The 15,267-nt window shown below is 38.6% G+C and overlaps 4 protein-coding genes across 4 annotated transcripts; 1 reads left to right on the forward strand and 3 right to left on the reverse strand.

Annotated features, from left to right (window-relative positions):
• On the reverse strand, positions 326-4,750 carry LOC18603504 (translocase of chloroplast 159, chloroplastic). The gene has a single exon (XM_007035526.2). It carries the CDS (start codon positions 4,419-4,421, stop codon positions 561-563), a length of 3,861 nt encoding a protein of 1,286 aa, XP_007035588.2. The 5' UTR covers positions 4,422-4,750; the 3' UTR covers positions 326-560.
• Positions 5,841-8,758, forward strand: LOC18603505. Its single transcript, XM_007035527.2, has 4 exons — positions 5,841-6,964; positions 7,295-7,388; positions 7,745-7,954; positions 8,250-8,758. Exons 1-4 carry the CDS (start codon positions 5,874-5,876, stop codon positions 8,406-8,408), a joined length of 1,554 nt encoding a protein of 517 aa, XP_007035589.2. The 5' UTR covers positions 5,841-5,873; the 3' UTR covers positions 8,409-8,758.
• Positions 8,997-10,701, reverse strand: LOC18603506 (protein FAM179B). The gene is made up of 5 exons (XM_007035532.2): positions 10,309-10,701; positions 10,102-10,208; positions 9,858-10,005; positions 9,576-9,770; positions 8,997-9,482 (listed from the first exon to the last, which is right to left on the reverse strand). Exons 1-5 carry the CDS (start codon positions 10,519-10,521, stop codon positions 9,240-9,242), a joined length of 906 nt encoding a protein of 301 aa, XP_007035594.1. The 5' UTR covers positions 10,522-10,701; the 3' UTR covers positions 8,997-9,239.
• Positions 11,238-15,138, reverse strand: LOC18603507 (pentatricopeptide repeat-containing protein At3g06920). The gene is made up of 3 exons (XM_007035533.2): positions 15,082-15,138; positions 12,088-14,927; positions 11,238-11,666 (listed from the first exon to the last, which is right to left on the reverse strand). The coding sequence occupies exons 1-2, from the start codon at positions 15,104-15,106 to the stop codon at positions 12,247-12,249; spliced, it is 2,706 nt and encodes a 901-aa protein (XP_007035595.2). The 5' UTR covers positions 15,107-15,138; the 3' UTR covers positions 11,238-11,666; positions 12,088-12,246.

A 15,267-nucleotide genomic window follows, 5' to 3' on the forward strand; every position in this document is an offset into this window, starting at 1 on the left:
TTTACATAACCTTACAACTGGAATCATTCTTCACAGAAATGCCTAAACTTGTATAGGAGTTTGGACATTGACAACTATCGTTATATTTCTACTTTTACTTGTTTAAGGTATCTATCAACTTAAATAACAGAAAACAGAAAAGCTGCAGGAAAATGACATGGAAATTATGTAATTTGGCTTATGGAACAACTGAACTCGGTAATTGGTGCATGCTGGAAATGAACAGAGTACTTCAATTTATGTAGCATTTGCCTTCTAGGATTGACAGGTTGTATAGAAATGATAGAAATCATTGAGTGAATGGAGTTAGCAAGTTAGATGGAAATGGCAAACCGACCAGAAGTTGAAATTATGGATGAGCAGGGATTTGGAAACTGTCGCAGGCTCATCAAACTGCATTCATTTGGCCAGCTGCGGTAGAGAAATAGTAATTTATTTTATACAATGAACAAGCTGGCTCATAACCATCTAAAGAGTAGGTTCTGCTTCATTGAAGTGTTAAGTTCAGAAAACCTACTAGGTAGCTAAAATGAATTAGAATTGCTATGGTAAACAAAAATTCAGAGCCAGGATCTATCAGAGCCAGGATAGATCATCCTGAAGATGGTGGCTGCAATCGGAAGAACGGAAGCAAGTGCTATCTGTAATTGCTCTGAGCTGCTTACTTTGAGAGTGATCTGCCCACTCCGCTTGTTGTTCAACCCCACACGGACAGCCATTGATGAACTACGTCCAATAGAGAACTGAGACTGTAGGTTGGCCATTAGACCCAGGTCACGCCTCCACTTCACCAAAGACAGTCCCAATGTGGTCTGGTTCTGCTCTAGAGGAAAATCCTTACCCTTTAGGCGGATTTCCATGTTGGCTCCATATGCTGTTTCACCTTGAGATTTCATAGCCCCAGCACTTCCAGCCAAAACCAGGCGCTTTCTGACTGCAATCTGATCCTCAATCTTAAGTCCGGCAGCTGCATTTTCACCTAAGAAAGTAACTGATAAACCAGCAGTTGTTTGGTTTATTTTGAAATTTCTGAATTTTGTTTCGCCCCTGAAGATGTAAGCAAGCTGTTTTCCAACAGTTTGGATATCGAATCCTGCCATTGTAGATTTATTCTCTCCATGTTTTGCACAAACTGAGGAATCCAAATGGATACTGAACTCTTTTTTATCCTTTGAAATTTGACCAGCAATTGCCCCAGGAAAACAACCGGCTATGACAAGACTTCTTTCAAGGCTAACACCATCGTACCCAATATCATGATCCCAAACCTGTGAGTCCAAAACTGGCCTCATAAGAAGCTCAGATGTAGAATCCAGAAACCGGTACCGGTAAGTAGGGTTGTCTCCATCAAAGGAAGGAGGGAGGACCATGTCGGGCAAAGGTACTGGTACAGTTGCCGGATTATCCCCTTCTTCAATGTCTCCATCATCTCCAACATAACCAAAATTATTATCACCATCTTTCCCTTTCTTCTTAATTTCCCTCATTCTTTTAACCTCCTCTCTCCATTGTTTCTTTTGAAGCAGCTTCACACGATAATCATACTCCTCACAATAAGCCTTTCTCTGCTCCTTGCTAAGTTTTTTAACCTGAGATTTCCTTAGAGGCTTAAATGGTGGGAGCTGGTCATATTCATCATAATCTTCTTCATCAGAATTTGTTGAGTCTCCCAACTCAATATCCAAGTCAAGATCATCACCACCCTGATTGGTAGGTAGTTTTAAATGAGAACGAGATTGCAATAGAGAAGAGAGCAAGTAGGGTAGAGGAGGAGAACGAAGTCGGATGCCAAAAAGCTTCCGGTGATCAAAAGGAGCTTGAGGTTTTGACAAAGAACTTGCTTCAGATAAAATCTTCACTGAATAGCACAAGAGTAGCAACTGTGACCTCCACCTTTGCCCATTGGGAAGCAAACTTTCTCCATTTCTGTCTCTCTGACATGATGGATGGTTCTCGACAAGAGCCACAGGATGCATCATACTTGGATTCATTAGACGCATATCACCAACTGCTTGGCTGATTGCTCGATGAACCACATGGGACCTTTGAGCAACAAAGACTTCATAACTTAGGGGTTCCCCTAATGGTCCATCTGGGGAGGCAGATGCAGCATGAGTAAGAGTTACAATGGCATTTTGCCATATTGAAGAACCGAGAGAATCAGTTAGTGACTTTAGTAATAGCAAATCAGTAAGATCTCTGTCATGTGTGTCTAAACGATCAACATAGAGGACAACATCTGGTGGGAACTTCCTTACAAACCTCTTTACAGATGCTAATAGTTTGCGATTAGTAGCTTCTCCTGTCACAGGAGATCTAAGACCAGGTGTATCAAAAATTCTGATCTTAACTCCATCTACTGTTCCGACAATCTCCTTCACAGCAGATGTGGCTGCTTCAAAAGCATCAGTTCCAGATTTTTGCTCACATAAAATGGAATTAATGCTTGCACTCTTTCCCACTCCAGTTTTTCCGAGAACCACAATATTCAAAGAAAAATCTAAGTCATCTTTACCTTCTGCTTCAAGCTGCATAGCTGCTCTCTTGGCAGATTCAAGGGTGAATTCTTGATTGAAAAGACTACCCAAAGCTAGGGCCAGCCTGTACAGGACCTGTGCAACCATGGGATCAGTGGGAGAATGGCCTAGTCTCTCTACCAGTCTCAAGAATTTCACTCTTATGAGTTGTAACTTCTCAAATCTCTTCTTTTCTTCACCACTTATACTGTCCTTTGAGACGACATTAGCCATATTTGATGGTGGATCAACTTTTGAAGAATGCAACGAGGAACCTGAATGAGCAGGGTGCTCGAGAGAGAATACTCTAGAACCACCATTAGAAGTGATTGTGAGGCCACCACCATCTGATTCAGCACCTGTTGCTGTTTTCAGAAGAGCAGCCAATGCAGCAGAATTGAATAGTTCCTTTAGTTCATGCTCCTTCTCTGTTTCCACTTCTTCATCTGAGTCCATGACAATCTGCTGACTTGATGTTTCTAATTCCTCCTCCAAATCTACCTTCAAAGGAGAAGTGGACGTTAATCCTTGCTCTACTTCTTTTGTTACATGTTTGGTTGTTTCAGAGCTTCCAAATATCAGTTGCACAACATCTTCATCAGAGCGTAGAACTTTTTCTGAGAGGTGCTTAGCTATATCTTCTGCTTCTGGTTTAACTTTGTGGTCTAAATTTGATATTGAAGCTGCAAATTTAAAGGTGTTGGTATCACTCATCAATTCGTCTCCTATTTGCTCCCCTTCAGTTGTTTTCAACAAGCCAACATTCCCAGTATTTGCAATCATAATATCATGGTCATTAGATTCATCTCTGTTCGCAGCTAAAAGCTCATACAACTCAGCTCCCAAAACAATTCTATTCTCCAGTTTCTTGCTTTCACTACCTTGATCAACAGCACCACTTTCAATAACATCAACATGGCTCCGTTCATTACCTTGGCAACTCATTATTTCTCCTGCCTCTGCCCCTGTTTCCTCAACTTTCAATTCTTTCATATTGGACACAATAATCTTGTCAACAGGTTTCACCACAGGTTGAGAAGAATGATTGGCATCATTGCCCACAATAAAACTCTTTTTCTCTAACTCATGACCATCACCATGTTTTGACTCGATGCTCTCATCATCCAGGTTTTCCGTTGCTATGCTTTTAACAGCAGAATGCTCAACATCCTCATCCAATTTGGAAATTTCCACCAAAACATCTTTTTGGCTCCCTTTCGAACCACCATTCTCAATCTCTGCCTTTACCAGAGTAGACGACTCGTATTGGTTAACAAAAGCAGAACTTCTCAACTCCAATGACTCTTCTCCTTCTCCTTCTTCAACGCCCAAAGCCACCTTTATTCTAGGTGAACTTTCAACAGCACCAGGAACCTTAACCACACCAGAAAACCCTCCATCTTCCACTTCCGTCACTATTTCCTCCTCACTCAACACTTCAGAAAACTCTTCATCATCCATTGACAATTGAGCAATAGGAACAACCGGCTTCGAACTAGAAACACCCACCAAACCAACATCACCACTACTCTCTCCCTCCTCTTCTACTGAATTCTCCAAGCTATCAATGTCATCGTCTTTGTTGGCCACATAAATTTTGTAACTTTCACCAATCCCATTCTCTTCCTCTAAGGTTTCCTCATCTGGGTCTCTCTTCTCAGAAGCAGTCTCAAACTCCTCACCACTCAAAAACTCCTCACTTTCAGACCCCAACTCACTGTTGTTCTCAAAACTATTTAAACTACTCCCACCAACAGAGCTGGCAGTTTCATGGCCGTTGGTTTCGTATTCAGAATCAGAATCAGCAGTTAAAGGAGCTCGGATAAGTAAAGAACCTGTTGCTGCTGCTGACGAAGATGGGGTCTCTTCTGTTGTGGAAAAGGAGACATGGGGCATTGAGTCCATGGCCTTGACCTTGAGCTCTTGGTTTTTTGCATAAAAGAAAGATACCCAACCTAGGCAGATAATAAGCTTTTTTATTTGTGCTTTTTCTTCCTTGGGCTGTGTTGATGATTAGACGGCGGGTGGCTCTGGGTAATCTTCCCTTATGTCTTGTTTTCGATGATGTCTAAGTCTGTGTTTGAGTTGGAGACTGTTGGGTTTTAGGTTTGGCCTTTGGAGGCTAGCTGGTTTGGACAGTGAGACAACCACTTGTGCTTGGAGTAGTGTGCTAAGCCAAGAGAGCCATAGATAGGATTACAAAGCGGCGGCTGGGGAACTACCCGCGAACAATGTTTTGCACTTTTGTCTCATCTTTTCTCTGTTACTAATATAGCCCCACGTTACATGCCCCTTGGCCAAACAAAAATATGTAGGCCATCAAATTATTTTTCTATCCCTATGTTTAGCAAGAATTACATGTTGGTTCGAGATTATCATTTTCAAGAACGACATCGCACAATCCGACTCCTTTAAATAAGATTATGATACTTTATAAACATATTTAAATAAGATATTAATAATAATTTTAAGACACTTATTGTTTGAATTCAATTATAAATAATAAATTGTTTTATATTTGTTTTTAATGTACATATTAAGATAATTTTATGAATTATTTAATTAAAATTATTATACAATAGTGTATTTAGTTAGAATTATTCAATTGTGTAATATAGGGTATTTAAATGATATTTCTTTCTTATATGATATCAAATTTTCGGATTCTTTTAAATATAATATATAGACAATTACAAATGTTTGTTCGAAATTGTCGTTAATTCACAACAAACGACTTTCCATCATTTAAGGGATGACAATTTTGATGAGGAAGCATGTGTGGGAGTTGTGATTTTCCTTTGATCATGCAACATAAAAGAATTTCACATCTTTGATGAAAGAAGTGAAGGTTTAACAAATTATAAGTTGTACCTAATCAACATTGTTTTAAAAAAGATTTCTACTTTCTTTCTTTTTTTTTTAAATATAAAATGATAAGAATGGTGTGACGGGTATAATATTCGTATTAAAATTTAATTACGCATAATTTTATGGGAAACTGATTTAAAATTAATATTTAATAATATTCATAAAAAAACTCGGACCCTACACGTTTAGAAGCCACTTAAGTATAAGGTAATTACTAACTTGAAATCCAAAAACAAAGGCATTGGGCCTATATTTTCAGGTATCCGAATTGGGCCAACGAACTCGCTAACCAAAATGTTGGGCTTATTTATATTGGGCCCACTATATGGAAATGGTACCCGAACCCGAAAACCGACAACACAGGCTTTTGGCCCAAAATCGTACCTTTCTTGGGCTTCAATGGAGGCCTGCAAATAGTAAAACTAAAGCCAGAGAAATGGAAAGGTTTCTCAACTGTCACCGCTGTCCTTCTAGCTCCACTGTCGAGCCATGGCGGGGGCGGTCTCCCTCTCCCCGACTCTCTCTTTCGTTCCCAAGTTTTCACTGAAGCCGCTTCTGTTTTCCCCTCTTTCCACTCCAGTTCCCTCTAAGCCTACCAAGCGTAAAAACAGCTTACGCCCCAAAATCCTTAAAACCATCACTAAACCCTTCCCTTGTTCCACTCCAACTATTCCGATAACCCCCGTAAAGTCCCCACCTGAAAATAAGCCAGTCGACGTCGTCGTTTTCGAGCCTCCTTCTGATGAAATGCCAATCGAAGTTTTAGAAGAAACCAATAGAGTTGAAGAGTTTCAGGTTTCTGAGACGTTGGGCGTTGCTGGAGAAAACAGTGGGAATTTTGGTAAAATTTCAGCTTATTCCGTCTTGAAATTTGGGTTTTATTTTGTTGGAATTTTTGTGTTTCAGACTTTAGTTGCTGTTTGGGTGATGGGAAATGGAGATTCTCAGGATAAAGATAGGAACTTTCAGAGGAAAAAAAGTTGGCATGGGAAATTTTTAAATAATGGAAAAGTTGAATCAAGTTCAAGAAATGTGTTTTCCTGGGATAACTCTGAACTCGAAGAAAAAGTTAAAGAAATTAGAGCAATGGCTAGGGAAGCTCGAAAAATTGAGGAAAAAGAAACGAAGAATGGTGATGAGGAAGGTGATATGATTGCTGAAAGTTTCAATTCTAAGGCAAGAATTGGGTTTGAAAAGGAGATTGGTGCTAGATTGAATAAGTTGGAGAAGAAATTGAATTCTAAGAGAGAGAACATTCCAGGGTCGTATATAAATTTTTTGGATAAGTTAAGGGATGGTGAGGATGCAAAAGAGATGGATAAAAAATTGTTCATAAAGAAGAAGTTTAAATTCAGAGCCTCTGAAAAGAATTCAAGAAGTGATGTGAAGGGTTTTCCCAGTTTAAAGGATGGTAGCGCAACAAGGAATGAGAATGGTATGGCTACTAGTGGTTCAGGGACTAAGGAGGTGGAAAATGGGAAGAGAGTAGTGAGTCAAAACTTGGATTTCTTGCCAAGTGATGGAGAGGAGATTGAGAAGATAGAGGAGGAGGAACTGGGAGCTGTGCACAACAATACGAGGTTTGGTAATGTTCCTGAAATGCTTTTCAATACTTGACTCATTAATTTTATTTCAAGCCATTTGTTTATAATTCTATATAAATGTGTGACTTTTGCAATCAGTTAAAGTTTGAGTATGTAGTTTTCTTGAGTCCTGCACAATCCTTGGTTATTTGTTAAATTTTGAAGTGCTGGTTCAGAATCCAGTCAAAAGAGGTTGTCTACTGAAGTTATGAAATCAAGAAAATCACGAGATTTGGATACCTAGAATTCACAGATCTTTACAAAAGAGAACCAGGAAGCTAGAACCAAATCTGATGAGCATGCTTTCTTGCATCCTTTTATATGCAGAGAAGTTTACAACAAGCCACCAGCCAACAAAGTCAAGGATAACCAATCAAGCATCAAAACTGATCCGTGGTGGCTGAATCTTCCTTATGTTCTAGTACGTAATGCGCTTCTCCACTTCTTTTAACAATTATTCTGTCTCAATAGCATGAAGATAGTCATAGTTCATCTTAGAGGAGTTGTCCGAGGATCAATAAAGTTGAGACTTGAGACATATCTCTTAAACAAATGACACTAATAATGAAACCTCATGCAAGCACTTTTTTACTTGACTACCAGTTTTCAATACCACAAGTGTGTTAGCATTTTCATTGTTTGAAATTTTTATCATGTAACTTGTTGGGTGCCTTATTGGATTCATGACTGTTCGAATTTCTCCATCCCCTTCCCTGCAATCTCATTCCCCCTTGTCAAGGATTGTAAAACTTCAGACTGATAACATACTGTTTCCAGGCTGTTCTCATGCGAAGAGGTGTTGATCATGAAGGACCCGGAGGACTTTTTACCTTAAGAATCTCATCTGAGGGCCAGGAACAGAGTGAAACTTCATGCACTGTTGCATTTGAGGACCACAGTGATGCCAATAACTTCTGTTATCTTCTAGAATGTTTTTTTGAAGATCTGGGCGATTTCAGTGCTGAAGTTGTTCCGATGTCAGTAAAAGTAAGAAATAATTTGATTTTAGAAAGTCCAAGCTTGTGTAACTTCATAAACGTCTGTGTTTTTATTTGACTGAATCATGATAAAATAAATATATAGGGTATTACTTGTTATCAATCCACAAAGGGAATATTACTTACCGGTTTATAGACACTTCTCAATTGCTTTAGTTGCTTACTACATCCAGCAAATTTTTATTGGCTGTCATAAAGGATAAGAACTCTTTAGTGCGTGCATTTTTCCTAAATCCGTATCAGAGACAGTACTGATATGAGAATGAAACCTGTGACTTCTGCAGGAACTTTATCAAGCTGTAAAATCACATGCCAAGAAGGTAATTGTTGTTAAGAAGGGGCAGCTTAAGATTTATGCTGGTCAACCATTTGCTGAGGTTGAGATGGCTTTGCACTCTTTGATTAAAGATAACCAAAGTGCCTCCATTGCAAATATAGAATAGGCCATGGAGGATATAAATAAAGGATGCAATTGGTCACAGAGAGTAAAAATTGAAGAGGATATATGCTTACAGGAGGTGAAGACTGGAGTTGAAGAACATGTGATCACTCTTCTGGTTCTCTTCAAGTTACGGACTTATTTCTTAATGGGAAGTTTCAGATGCGAGTAATTGAGTTACCCACGCGAACATGTTGTAGTGGTTGTGAAATGCTGCCACAAAAAATTTGTTACCAGTGTTTATCCAACATGTTGTAGTGGCTGTGAAATGCTGCCACAAAAATTTTGTTACCAGTGTTTTTATTTAATGACATTTGAGTGCTTACATTCGAGAAGAATAGTTTGAAACACAAATTATTGGATTATTTGATTAATTAATTCTTCTTCAAGAATTTCAGATCTTATTCTCTGATAACTTATGGGGATGTCTGAAGTTTAATTTTCTTCATATTGGTGCTGGTGCAAAAATTCATGGTTGCTGCCGTCTATTGTATATAACTAGATTGTTTAGGTTACAAATATACTGTCTGGGTGGAAAAGTACCATTGTTGCTGAGTTCTTCAATCACTTCAAGTAGGGAAATGGGAACAGGGAAGGTAAGAGCACTTGGTTATCAAGTGCAGATGAATTCTTAACATAAAAAAATCAATGAAATGTAAAGTCAACTTCCATTAAAAAATAAAGAAGAAAAGCTGAAAATGTGTTATTCCATCATTAAAAAAAAAGAAGAAAGAAAATAGATATTGCTAAATCATGTAAAAACAGCATTTACATGAAACGGAAGTTCAAGAACTCCTACTTTTCTACCACCTATGCTGCTGCTAAAACTGTTACTCTAAACTCTACTGGAAAGAATAACTTTGACCATGGACTGAGCGTGATTGGGTGGTAAATTTGTTTGGCAAAAGCTTTGCCAAGCCTCCTCCTCCATCTCCTCTTCATTTTCTGTAAATGCCTTGTATACAGAAAATACAATACTTCTCGCAGCTTCTCTGGCCTCTGGCAGTCTATCATTCAGCAAATCCGCAGCCATTTGAAGCAGTGTAACCATCCCAAACTCTTTGATTTCTTCCAGCCCCTGCAATTGGTAAAAGTAACAATGTCCAACGTGTGAGACAATGTTCGACATTTTGTAAACATTTGTTGCCAAAGAGTTTTCTCGGTACTGTACCATCTTGAGAACAGAATTGGAAATGGAAACAGAAGCTTTGGCTCTGACTCTAAGGTTGCCATGGTTAACATATCCGCGAAGCTTCTGAAGCAGTGGCAAAGGAGCCATAGACTTAACCATTGCATTCAACGACCTATCTGCTTCTTCACACACAAACTTCTTGTCCTGGGAAGCTTTAAGTAACAGCTGCAACAACTGTAAACCCACCACAAATTTTAACACCAGATGCAGAAAATCGAAAACCTCAAAAGAGAAATGTTAATTGGCCAAATGGGTACCCACCAACTGATCAAATGCACCAGAATCAGTGGAATCAAGCAACTTTTCACCAAAGGCATTGAAGATATCTGAAGCAGCCATAATCGAGGTCTTGCACAGAGCACTTCTCGGGTTCTTCATTGCCTTTACCACTACTAAAATCACCTTTTCTCTGCATAATAATAACAACTATTCATCAGCACAAATAAGTTAATAACCCACTGCCAAAAAAGCACAAAAAAAAAAGGAAGAAAATTTAGAATCTTACAAGATTGGAAGCAGTAGGGTGGAGTGATATAAAGAGAAACGCCTAGAGTCATTCAGCGACTCGCAGAGATTCACCCAATCCTTGGAATCTAACCCTTCAATTAAGCTCTGAAATTTCAAATAATTCACACCAAAAAAGAAACCAATCAGAATCATGAAATTGCAACAGGGTTAACTTTCACCGTAGTAAAAAATGGGAATTATGTACTTGGATGATGGATTCAGGGTCTTGAAAGGGTTTGAGATTCTCGGAAGGGATGTAATCAACGGATGCATCAGCAGACGGTGGCAAAGGAGCCTTGTTCTCGTCATTCACACCAAACTCTGATGGTTTTTTCTGGACTGGAACCGACACTTTGGCTTGTTTCTTGGGTCTCTCTGGAGTGATCGGAAGTGCATTATCTATGGGTCTCAACGCCATTTCGCAATGAGAAAAAGAGGAATCTACGATCTGAAAACAGATTGGTGCAAAGGGTGGAGAGGGATTTGAGACAAAATTTGATTTAAAAGGGTTAAAGGTACTTTGATGGGAGGAGAAAAAGGGCAACGGACACGCTAAAAAATTTAAATTTTGAAGAAAGTGGAAAGGAGACGTTGGACTTCCCATTTATTTTTCTAAGCTCCCAACGGTCGAATCTATAATGTGGTAATTATCTTCTATGCTCGGGGTTGTATTATTCTGTTCATTTCTGCTAGGACGCGTGGCATTGCCAATACTATTAGCACATAGTTTTGAATTTGAACAATACTACTAGTAAGATAACAGTAAATAAATAAAAAATTAGTATCATGTTTGAAAAATCTTTAAATTATGTAAAAAAAATTAAAATAAATTTTTATATTTTTATTTTAAATCAAATAAATTTTTATAACTAATAAATTAATCAAAATGTCCATTTATGTCGTTTTGTAAACATATGAAGTTGACATACTAACCACATGAATGATAAAACATGATACATAATTATGTCATCATGCTATATTAACAACATGACACGTTATTACTATTATGACATGTCGGTATATCATGTTAACGTAATATTTTAACTAAAAATAAATAATTACAATTTATTTAATTTAAAATAAAAGCATAAAGATTGAAACTTTGATTTTTAATCAAACAAAGATGAGCCAACATGGAAAACAAGGGCCTCTGGATCCATCTCATGATCGTACTTCTTGAATGTTTCTCTTCCTATGTTATACATAAGAACAAAGGTTTGATGCTTATAACATGTTTATTTGACAAAGGATTTCTTGCAAGCGATAATACATACAACACACCAATTTATTTGAACAAAATCTCCTATAAATATTTGTATGAAATCACGCTGACCATGTGTTCAATGGGGAACTTCATGTTCTGAAAAAGAACCCCATCATCAGGTTCTAAGTTTCGTAGGGTTTGTATCAAAATATGAAACTGTGAATGATCGAAAATTACAAGAGGAGGCATTTGCTAACTTTGTTGTTTGCTGATGGGATCTTTCTTCTCAATCATCCAAGACATGATCACAATGGCTTCGGTGAGAGAGCTCCCACGTTGTTGTAATGTAACCCAGAACCCTGTATTAAAACAAGAAGGAATGTATATTGTGAATGAAGATAGTATTAGAACATGGATTCACATCTGTCACTAGAATAATAGATGTTTGAACACAGAGTTCAGGCATATTGGTTTTTCATAGCTTGGCTATCTCAATGCTCCAACCATAAGTCTCATCGTCAGATTGAAAATTTACTAGTCACTACAGATCCTATATGCAGCTAGTAGCCAATATTTGAAATCCAGAGAACCATAACACACAAAGGCACCATATCAGATGTTCACCCTTGTACCCATTTAACTACATGATTGAAAAAAAGAGATGTTGATGCTCATGGGAAATTAAATGCATAGCACTCTCCTTCAAACTACTAACACAAAATTAAATGCGTAGTCACAGCTTACATAACGCATTGAGTACTTGATAAGAAGAGGAAATACCTTAGCTTAAGCTCATCTCTAGATGTGAGTTACTAGTAACAGAACAGTGTCCTGCCCCCACATCGCTCCACCAGCAAGATGAGTAAGACCTCATTGTTGCATCAGAGACTTGCCAAGTAAACGCATAAACAGATTGCTCCAACACCTAATAGAAACAAGTTACCAATATTTGGAAGCATGTTGAGCCTTGGCTGTTTCCTTCAGGACAGCCCCTACAATTGCTGCCTGCTCAAGGCATTCAGCCTTGTGCAGTGCATCTAAAAGAACAACACAGGTTTTGGAATAAATATTAAAACCTTTCAGTCGAGTTTCCTCAAAAAGTGTATATGCATCTATTGCCCTATTTGCATTGCTTAACCCCTCTATGATAGCATTATAGCACGCAGAATCAGGTATACCCCCATCAGCCTTAAACCTCTCAAAGAGTCCATGAGCTTCTACAACATTACCAGCCTTTGCAAGTCCTGAGATCATGGTGGTGTAAGTGATGGTATTGGGTTTTAATCCTTGCTTTTGCATCTCTTGCCAAAAGACAAAGGCCTTATTGAATTTTCTAATCCTGCAAAGACCATTTATGAGAATGCTATAAGTAATGTGGTTGGGAGTGCATTTCAAGTCCTTCATAGACTGGAAGCAGATAAGGGCTTCATTAACCTCTTCTGCTTTCACCAAAGCATCAAGCAAGCAATTCCATGTGTATACATTAGGTGTCAAACCTCTCTGCATCAGCTCTTCTAAAATTAGATATGCTTCATCTATTCTACCAACTTTCCCAAACCCATCAATAAGACTACTATAGATAACTAAATTCAACTCTATGCCCTGTGACTTTGCTTCTTCAAAAAGCATGTATGCTTCATCAAGCCTGTCAATCTTACCAAGACCATCAATGACAGAACCATAGGTAACAACAGTGGGTTGGTGACCCTTTGTCTTCATTTCCTCTAGCAGCTCGTAAGCTTTGTTCACCTTACCTGACTTGCAGAATCCATCAATCACAGTGTTGTAAGCACGGGTGTCCAAAACACAGCCTTGCTCCTTCATTGCATGAAACAACTGATAGGTCTCATGTGCAAAACCTGCTTTCACAAGGCAATGAATCAGAATTGAATAGCTTTGTACATCTGGAATGAATCCCTGAGCCTTTATTTCCTCAAATAAAGCCCTACCCGTCTCAGTTTCTCCAGCTTTAAAAACACAATCCATGTAGGTATTGAGGAGCATAAGATCAGGAGGGCAGCCCCTGCGAAGCATTTCTTTATACATCTTATGACCATCCTCCTTCCTGCCGCACTTGAAGAAGTTCCTGATGAGGGATGTATATACAACGGCATTTGGAATCTTATTAGCATCCAACATCTTCTCATAAAGTCTGTAAGCATCATCTACTCTGCCATGCTTGCCCAAGCCATCTATAAGCGAGCAAAATGTAACCTCATTTGGGCAGCAAACTTTATGATCCATTCCATAAAAAATAGAACAAGCATCATCAAGTTTTTGTGCTTTACACAGTCGATCAACCATTATGTTTACAGTAATAACATTGGGATACAAGCCAGCTTCTTTCATGGCATCCCGAACCCTAAAAGCATCCTCAAGATTTCCTTCCTTACAAAGCATGTCCATAAGAATATTATATGTTGGAGGGTTGGGCACTGCATCTTTCTTCATCTCCTCAAAGATCCTCAATGCCTCCACCACTTTCCCCTTCTTCCCAAGGCAAGTAAGAATGCAGTTATATGCGATGACACTCGGAATGGACCCCTTTTCCTTTTGTCTTTCTAGTAAACTGTACGCTTCATCAAACTTTCCTGCTGAGCCATAACCCATGATCATGGTGTTATAAGCATAAGCACAGGGGACCTTTCTATTCTGCTCCATCTGCTCAAATAATTCTACAGCTTCTTGTAGCCTATTTGCTTTGCAGAGAACGCCTATCATGCTTGTGTAAGTCACATCATCAGGAATTAGGCTTTGTGCTTTCGTCTCATGAAAGAATTTCCATGCCATATCCACCTTACCCACCTTACCAAAGCAGTCTATACACACATTGTAAAGAACAATGTCTGCTTCAAAAGAGTTGCTCTTCATCTCATCCAACAGAGAAAGAGCAGCATCAACCCGGCCTTCCTTGGCAAAGCCACGAATAAGTGTAGTAAACAAATGGACACTGACTTCATAACCTAGCTCTTGCATCTGCTGAAACAGAGTGAGCATAAGGTCAGATTCAAAGACAGCAGATAAAGCACCAATTAGAGTCGTATAAGCTGAGAAGGCTGGCCGGAATTTGAACTTTCTCATTGTTTGTATAATGTCAAAAGCTTCTCTTAACCTGTGGGACTTGACACAGCTAACAACCAACTCAATGCACGCGTCATTAGACGGGCCAAATCCTGCAACACTCATTTCTCCAAGAATCTGTTCCAGGCAATCAAACTTCTTATTCCGAACCATTACCATGATAAGTGAATTGTACGCTTCTGGACAATGCGCTTCGTCTGTTTTCCTCTCAGCCCATCGAAAGTAATTTATTGCTAGATTGACATCTTTCAACTTTCTCAAAACCCCAATGACCAAGCCAGGTTGAGGTTTCTCATTGAGCAGAGACAGAGCATGTTCGAGGGCCGGTCCCCAAGGACCACTCTCCAAGACACAACACACATCATCCACTTCTTTTCTCACCTCTTCAATTCTACTTGGGTTTTCTTGAATACTACTCTTACCCACAAAGGGAACAGATTTCTTATACAATTCAGAAGAAGGCCCATCTGAGAAGGAAGACAGGTTCTTAGAAATATTGAAACTCTGACAACACTTTGTACGAATACAAAGTGTTATTCCTGCAGCACCCACAAAAAAGAAACACACATGAAAATGGAAGGGAATTAAAGAAAAAAAGAAAAAAGAAAGAGAACCCAAGGACAGAATACACTACAAGCCTCAAAAGATCAAAAATTTCAATCAATACTGAAATTCCACAAATCAATATCTTACCTGCATTTCTTAAGATCATCTTCATGTAGACATCTGTAATCTATTACAAAATTTAATTTTTTTTCAAATTAAAAATTTGAAAAAAGGTACAAAAAAAAGTTATTTTGCATAAAAAGAGAAATTCCAAGAGGAATCAATGAAAAAAAATGAGAAGAATTTAGGGTTTATGAAGGGTTTAGTTCATGT

Source organism: Theobroma cacao, chromosome 4 (genome assembly GCF_000208745.1).
Source record: "Theobroma cacao cultivar B97-61/B2 chromosome 4, Criollo_cocoa_genome_V2, whole genome shotgun sequence".
Lineage (NCBI taxonomy): Eukaryota > Viridiplantae > Streptophyta > Magnoliopsida > Malvales > Malvaceae > Theobroma > Theobroma cacao.